We start from the raw sequence: 8,155 nt of genomic DNA, 5'->3' as shown, positions 1-8,155 counted from the left end.
GAAAACGGCGACTGGACTTGGAGCTGAGCTGAGCTCTCCACAACTAGATTGAAGGACAATGACTTGGAGCTGATGGGCCCTGGAGAAACACACTGTTCCCCAATATTCACCAATAAAATTTTTTAAAAAAAGAAGAAAGATATTTTTTAAAAAATTTTTTCTTTGGAGGATAAAAGATGTGAAATGGGAGACTCCAGTGTAGTGTGTGTGAGAGAGAATTAGGGAAGGAGAAAACGAATAGAAGTTTTGCTAGGGGAGAGAACTGCCTCTCTCCGTGAATGACTTAAAAAAAAAAAAACAGCTGGGAACAATTTATCAGAAAGACAGCAATCATAAATATATGTGGGTTGAATAACAGAATGTCAAATTCTTGAAGAAAAAAAATCAGGAAGCAAAAATGGACAAAGCTAAAGGGAGAAACAGATAAGTCCAAATCATGGTAGGAAATATTAACAGCCCTTTCTCAGTAATTGATTAAAAAAAAAATCAGGAAGGATATAGAAATATCTAATCGATACTATCAACCAGTTTCACCTAATCAACATTTACAGAACACTATACCCAACAACTGCTAAATTTAAATAATGTTCATATCTATCAAAAAAAGAACATATGCTGGGCCATAAAATAAGCCTCAATTCATTCCAGAATATTGAAATCTTGAGTCTCTTCTCTGACCACAATCGACGGAAATAACAAATCAAAAACAATAAAATATCTAGAAAAATCCCAAGTATTTAGATAACATAACCAATGAGTCAAAGAAAAATCACAAGGTAAACTGGAAAATATCAAACTGAATGATAATGAAAACACATCAAATTGTAATTGGCAGGAAGCAGCAAATGCAGTCCTGGTAGGGAAATTCATAGCTCTAAATGACTATATTGGGGGTGGGGGAAAGGGGCCTAAGTTAATAACCCAAGAGTTTACCTTTAAAAGTTAGAAAAACAAAGAATAAAGCAAACCCAAAGTAAATAGAAGGAAAAAAATACTAAAGATGAAAGCAAACCTCAGTGAAATAAAACAAAGACAAATGATAGAGGAAATTAACAACGCTAAATGTTGGTTCTTTGGAAGGATTAATAAAATTGAAGACCACAAGCGAACAGTAGACTTTTTATTACTTTTAGTTTTTCCTGCTGAATGTGCATGCATGGACTGGCTCACACAGGTGTTGGGTTCACATGGGGTTACCGGGGGAAGCAGAGGAGAGCATGTAACAGCCTCCACAGCTCCTCTGTTCCAGACAAGCACACATTCACTGCTCACTGCTGGATCCTGCGGACACTCTGTACCTGGAAGGTCTGGGCATGAGAGCCCCACTCCCGGAAATGCTTGTAGTCACCTGAGTGGCGATCACACTCCAGCACATACTGAAAACCTCGGTAGCCAGGAAACTGGGAGCAAACCCAGCTGGGGAAGGAAAGAGGGAGGCTGTTACCCTAGAGAGACACGAGCATGGTGATTGAGACAGAGCAAAGGAACTCACACTGGAAACACAATTCCAGCCATCATGGCCTTCCTTTAGTGCCTGGAACGTGCCCTGCTCTTTCCACCACTGAGCCTTTCGTCATGCTGTTCCCTCTTCCAGGAACACCATTCCAGCCATTCTTTTGCTCAAACAAGTTGTCTTTATCTTTTACGTCTCAGCTCAGTCATCACTTCATCGGGACGATCTGAGCTGTTCTCCAAATTAGGCCAAAGTCCCTTCCTAAGCCTTTGGAATACTCATGTAATGAGGTAATTAACAGATTATTTGTAAAATGTCCCCCTTCTCCACCCAAAGTAAACTGCTGGGTGTAGGCGTGTGTGTCTGGTTCGTCGTTATCTCCAGCACCTAATACAGTGCCTGGCACAGAGGAGGTACTTGGTAAACGTTTGATGAATGAATGAATGAGTGAGTGAATGAATGAATGAATGAAGACTTTTATTCTTTCCTCCTCCTTCCTTACCCAGAGGCACTTCCAAGAACAGGGCTATTGTTCTTTCAATTCATTGATCCCTATGCTGTCCAGAACTGGACAAGAATTGGTATCTTGTTGTCTGAGCTTCCATTTCCCTTTCTGTAAGAGGAAAGTAGACTCAAGAACCACAAGAGGTCCATTCTATTCTGAAACAACATAACTGTCTGGTGGTATCTGAAAAAAATTAACTCAAAAGACCTGCCTCCCACCTTCGCCCCGCCTATGGGGAGCCAAAGGGCACTGCAAAAGGTGGCTTAAATGCATTCCCTCACTGAGAACCTCATACCTTAGCCTTCACCTGCCACCTCCTGAGTGAAAAGGGTACGAAGGGTCAGTCAGGCCTGGACTGGAAGCTGGATTCGGTCACCTACCAGCTGTTGGAATTGGAGAAAGTTGCTTAACCCACGTCAGGGTGACGGCGGGCCATCCATTCTCTGCTCTTCTGGTGCCAGAGCCTGTCACCCCGCCCCCTCTCTGCCACGTGGGGAAATGTTTGCGCTAGCAATTAGCCTGTGACCAGGCCTAGCCAATCAGACCACCCTATTCTTGTGGGCACTGGTGATTGGTGCAGGGTTGAACAAGTGACCCAAGTTGGACCAATGACAGCCTTGCCTGGAATCTGCGGGAATCACTGAAAAAGACACTCTTTCCCTGGAGCTGGCTGAAACGTCAGGGTGAAGTTGTCCTCTTGCCTTCACGTGGGCAGAGCTTAACCAAGAATATAGCCACACTGAGGCAGACGGAACAGGGAACACGAGGGGGAGAAGGGCGGATCCCCGCTGAAGCACCTGGAGCCATCTGTGTCTGAAGCTAATGACAGGGGCCAATAAATATCCTCTGGACTTCACATCGGTTTGATCGGAGTGTCCATTGCTTGCAATCCCAGAAATCCGGCCTGATACCGCCCTGTGCCTCAGTGTCCTCTGGAATGTGGGCCTCGGAGCCCAAATGTCCCTAACACATCATTGTCACAGGAAGTGTCCCTCCCCTCCCCATATTTTCTCCTCTCCCGACAGGCAGAGCCCTGGATCCACTTACGCCCCCGATTGGACGTGGAAGGAGCCCACTTCATTGCCATCCCAGCCCATGGCCTGGAGGGAGGGACAGTCATCACTCAGCTCTCCTTTCCTGCCCAGGAAGTTCTCTTGCTCGAAGATGGTCAGCCTCGAGTCACGATGGTTCTGCAGGCACAGGGAGCGGGGTCAGACCATCAGGTGCCCAGCTGGAAACCCAGGCGCCTCTGCTGGCCCGCACACCCCTCCCTTGTCTCCCAAATCTGCCTTACTTGCAAACCTTTTCAAAGGGCAATAAGGCAACAGGCACTAGAAACCTTAGAAGACGTATACTATTTGCCATTCCAGACATTTGTAAATAAGCTTTGGTGATAACAGTAAAAAAGAAGAAGGAAGGAGGGGGGGAGATAGAGAGAGAGAGGAGGGGGAGGCGAGGAGAGGAGAGGGAAGGAGAAGAGAGGGGAGGGGAGGGGAGGGGAGAGGAGGGGAGGGGAGCGGAGGGGAGGGGAGGAACAACTTGAATATTCAACAAGAGGGTTCAGGTGGTACACTGGGGTATTGTGCTATAGTTAACAGAAGGATGCAGAGATCTGGGTTCAAATCCTGCTGCTCTCCACTTACCAGCTGACTGAGCTTAAACATGCCACAAGCATTTCTGAGCCTGTTTTGTATGTATAAGGTGAAACTAGCCACATCTGCTTTTCAGAATTGTTTAGGGGACTAAATGAAATTGGAAGTTGTAAACTGCGTGAAAGCAAGATTTGCACCTGTCGGAGTCTACCATGGGTCCCCATGTTGGCACAAGGCTTGGGCCGTTGGTAGAATGAACGAATAAATAAACCTATTCACACAATGAAATTCTAGGGAGCTATGGAAATGATGTTGTAAGTGAGATTTAATCACCTGGGAGGCTGACTGGGCTATATTTGCCCAGTGAGAAAAGCTGGTTTCCAAGCCTTTACTTTGTTATGATTTAATTTTTATAACAAAATGATATGTGTATAGACATAGATAGCAGTATCAATCACTACAGGTATAATCCATGGAGAGCAAACAAGACCATAGGAAATCTCCAGGACTGTGAACACTGGGCTTCTGTCTGAGAAGTGTGGGTATGAGCGATCTGTATGTTTTTGTTTTGCCATAGCAGTTTTTCCCCCTGAATTTTAGATAATAAATATGTGTGCCTTCTGTGATTTTAGATCAATAAAAGTGTTTTTGAAGAAAAAAACGTACACCTTTCTGAGCCTCAGTTTTTTCACCTGTAAGATGGGGATAATAACAGTCCCCTCCCCCCATACTCTATAAACAGTGGCTAAAATATAAACTCAGGAACATTGATAATCAATCAGGAAAAATAAATAGGACCCTTCCTCCCTACCTTGCCCTGCCATCTCTGGCACCCAGCTTCCCCTAGTATCCCTGAGTCATAAAAATGGGATACAAAGTCATAAAAAGGGGATCCAGGGGACCTCCTTATATCATAACCAAAGTTTCTATGGGCAGAATTTTTGTGGCAGGTTCTATCCAGACACTAACCATTCCTTTTCCCCACAAGATAGGTTACTATGGTCCCATTTCAAGATGCAGAAACTGAGGTTCAGAGAGGTGAGGGATTTCCGTGTTCTTCAGCTTGAAGAAGTGACTGAGAATTTGAACTCTGGGATATCTGGTTCCCAAACCTCCACTGGAGGGGCTCAGGGCTCCCTGAGAGGAGGGGATGGCGGGACTCACAGCACAGGCCACAGGCCGGAAGGAAGTGAGCCTCTCGGCGGGGTAGGCCGTGTTGCCACTCCAGGCGTCCCAGCATGGGTACTCGCCCCGCTCCAGCACATATTGCTGCCCTTGGAAGCCGGTGTGCTCAAAGCCCACCCACCTGTGAACAGAAGATAGAGAGTAAAAGAGGTAAGAGATCACTCACCCTGAGCTCTAGACCAATAGTTATCATACAGGGGTGACTTGGCACCCCAGGGAGGCATGCGTCAAGTGTAGAGGCATTTTTAGTTGTCCTGTGGGAAAAGGCAGGAGGCGGTGTTTGCAAATGGCATTTAGTGGATAGCGGCCAGAAATATTGCTACACATCCCCTACGACACAGGATAGTCCCCATGAAAACAAAGAAGTATCCAGCTCCAAATGTCAGTCGTGCCAAGGTAGAGAAACCCAGCTTAGACTTAGACGCCCACTGATGTGCTGTGTGTTTCCCAGGTAGGGGAACTGCTCCATGCAGCTGCGTGACAACCTTGCATGTGTCTCTAGGCCACACAGGCAAGGCTCGACCCCAGGCTGACCTACGCCTTGGTGGGAGTCCTCGTAATTCTCCGGGAAAAGGAGGAGACAGGCAGTCTTGTGAGGAGCTGCCACAAGACCATGTCTCACCCACCTCTCTGGCTCCCATGAGATACGGGACTTGCCACCCTGGAGGGTACAGCGCAGGCTATAGCTGAAGCATGGAGTGACTCCCCCACAGCAGGGCACCACCACTCCTGTTGTCATTCCTGGCCCCTGTGATTTTGGTGTCATCCTATGGGATAAGGGTGACAGGAAGCTGACACCATACTGACTATATAAGCACAAGTCCTCGCCTAACGTTGTTGATAGATTCTTGGAACTGGGGTGAGAGGATGTATAATGACACCAATTTTAACCACAGGCTAATTAATACACACAATAGTTAAGTTTCTACAGCATTCATCAATGTTATAATGAAACGACATTGAAGGAAACGTTATTCGAGGACGTGCCGTAATGCACTGTCTACATCTACTGAGCTTGTGGACTCCTTTCTGGTCCTATCTGTTGGCCTGCGCGACATATCCCTGGACAGGCCACTGTTCCCATCGGAGCCCCAGTTCCCCACCTGGGAGAAGAAGCAGCTACAAGAACGTGGACCCTGGTGTGAGATGCATACATGCCACCCAAGAGAACCTTCGTTGCATCTCACAGACATAGCACGAGGTGACTCCAAATCACATGGAGAGAACATGGTTCTCCTTTCAATCTACTTTCCAACGTTCTAGAAACTTTTGTCCTATATGGCAGCCACTGACCACATGTTGCTAATTAAATTTAAACTGAAATAAATTGAAATTAAATAAAATAAAAAATTCGGTTGTTTAGTCACACGAGCTACATTTCCAGCCCTCGAGGGTCATATGTGGTCAGGGGTTCCAAGTCGGACAGTGCAGAATATTTCCATCATTGCAGAAAGTTCTATGGAATGGTGCTGATCAAGAAAGTCTCAGTATGGTATTGATGTGTCCTTAACACCTGTCTACATCTCATTAATCTCTCTTTAAAAAAAAAAATCATGCTCAGAGCCTCAAGCAACAATGTTCAACTAAAGATGAATAGCATTGTTTTCGACTATGTTCGTATATAGTCACTATCTACTTTCCGCGAGTGATAATTGGCTTTCAATTTATGCCTAAGAGGGTCATTTCAGACCCAGCGCTCGATTGTAAAGGTCTGTCCCTGCAGGCGGCCTCATCCAGTGGACAGTGTGAATGGCACCCCCTACATTTGCGCAGTGCACAACCTGCATAACCTTACACTGTGGTCGTGCACATTTCCCAGGACTTCAGACCCATCAGGAAATTAGAGCCTAGGAAGACAGGGCCTAAATCATCTGAAAGTCCCAGCACCCCTCTCTAGATCCCCTCCTGTCTCCCCCACCCCGACTCAAACATCCCTCGGACTCACGCGCCACTCAGCACTTTCAAAGATCGCACAGTCTCAAAGCCAACTTCCAGCACGCTGGGGCACTCAGCCGTGAACTCATGCCGCCGGCCCTGGAAGCCCTCCGCGTCCCACACCACAATCTAAGAGAGAGAGGAAAGATGGAGACCCGCATCAGAGTCCTGTGGGAGGTCAGGTAAGATTAGGGGCTCACCCCAGGACTCAGGACGGGGCGGGACAGGTAAAGTAGGTATTGCAAACTCAGATGCCTCCAGGGTTCAGGCAGGTAAGGTGGGTGAGGGCTGGGGCAAACTGGAGAGCACAGGCCCTGCATTAAATGGGCGTCTCTGCTCAGCGCCACCTATTGTTGCCAGGTGGGAATGCCCGCCGACGTTGGGATTTTTCAACGGTCACTAAATCTAGACTTTTCTGTGGCTCCTCCAGGTTTTTAAGAGCTGATGACAAATTTAAGGATTAAAAAAAAAAAAACACACAGAGGAGGTCAAAGAAATCATGCCCCAAAGACTGTGCAATCACCAGTTTGCCATCTCCTCCAGAGAGTGTATCAGTTAAATTCTGGGACCAGAAGACCCAAGTTCAAACCCAGATCCCTATGTCTGAATCTGGGCAAGTTCCTTCCCCTCTATGAGCCTCGATTGCATCCTCTATAAAATGGGCCCTCATAACCCCCCAGGGGTGAGGTGGGGATTCAATGGAGGTGAGATGGGGGTCCTCTGGAGCTGGGTTTCACCTATATCCCCCACTTCCCAAACACCCCCATGCCTCCTCCTACCTTCCAGTGTCCTGCTGATTTGGTGCATTGCAGGGTCATGTTGCCCCCTCCTACACAAGAAGAGCATAATAATAACCTTAGCCCTGACTCTCTGCATTCCTCCTTGACTCTAGTTTAGGCGGGGTCAGGATCCAGATGGGGTCCCGATCGATGGGCTTGGGCGAGGGGCAAAATGCAGCTTTGGCCTGCCCATTTCCTTCCTTTCCATTTGTGATCAGTGCCATCTCCTTTGGTTCCTTCTGTCACCACCTCAAAATTCACCCATTCTGGGTCCCATTGCCTCTGAATCCCACTCTGTGCTGGTTTATCTGCTCCCTCTGGGCAATTTTCTGTGGCTGCCTGTGGATGAAGGCATCACTTGGGAAAGTGCCAAAGATCCCAGCTTATGAGAACATCCCCAAGACAGCACCTGACCCAAAGAGGTGACTCCAACAGTGGAAATTGAGGCAACAGCGCTATGGGAATAATTGTGGGTTTAAATGAGGGTAGCAGGTACCGGTCTTGATGTCTGGGGCCTGGCCTGGGTTAAGATGAGGGTGACACTTAAGATGACACAGGGATATCCCAAGGATGGGGACCTGGGCTCCCCTGCCATCCAAGATGCTCACTCAGAGCTCGTATCCCACCCCTTCTCCAAGCCTGGGACTTACCAAGATGGACCCAGAAAAAATGCCAGACATGGGACCAGCCGAGTTCAGGCTCTTAT

General features: G+C 47.3%; 1 protein-coding gene across 1 annotated transcript; it reads right to left on the bottom strand.

Annotated features, from left to right (window-relative positions):
• Positions 1–1,268: 1,268 nt before the first annotated feature.
• On the bottom strand, positions 1,269–7,488 carry CRYBA4 (crystallin beta A4; the record flags this gene model as incomplete). Its single annotated transcript, XM_081037198.1, has 5 exons — positions 1,269–1,416; positions 3,006–3,148; positions 4,715–4,856; positions 6,681–6,799; positions 7,450–7,488. 5 exons carry the CDS (start codon positions 7,486–7,488, stop codon positions 1,269–1,271), a joined length of 591 nt encoding a protein of 196 aa, XP_080893324.1.
• Between the last annotated feature and the right edge of the window lie 667 nt (positions 7,489–8,155).

This window comes from Rhinolophus hipposideros (genome assembly GCF_964194185.1).
Source record: "Rhinolophus hipposideros genome assembly, chromosome: 24".
Classification (NCBI taxonomy): Eukaryota; Metazoa; Chordata; class Mammalia; order Chiroptera; family Rhinolophidae; genus Rhinolophus; species Rhinolophus hipposideros.
The sequence above is the reverse complement of the archived record's forward strand: the minus strand, read 5'-3'. Positions and strand labels throughout refer to the sequence as shown.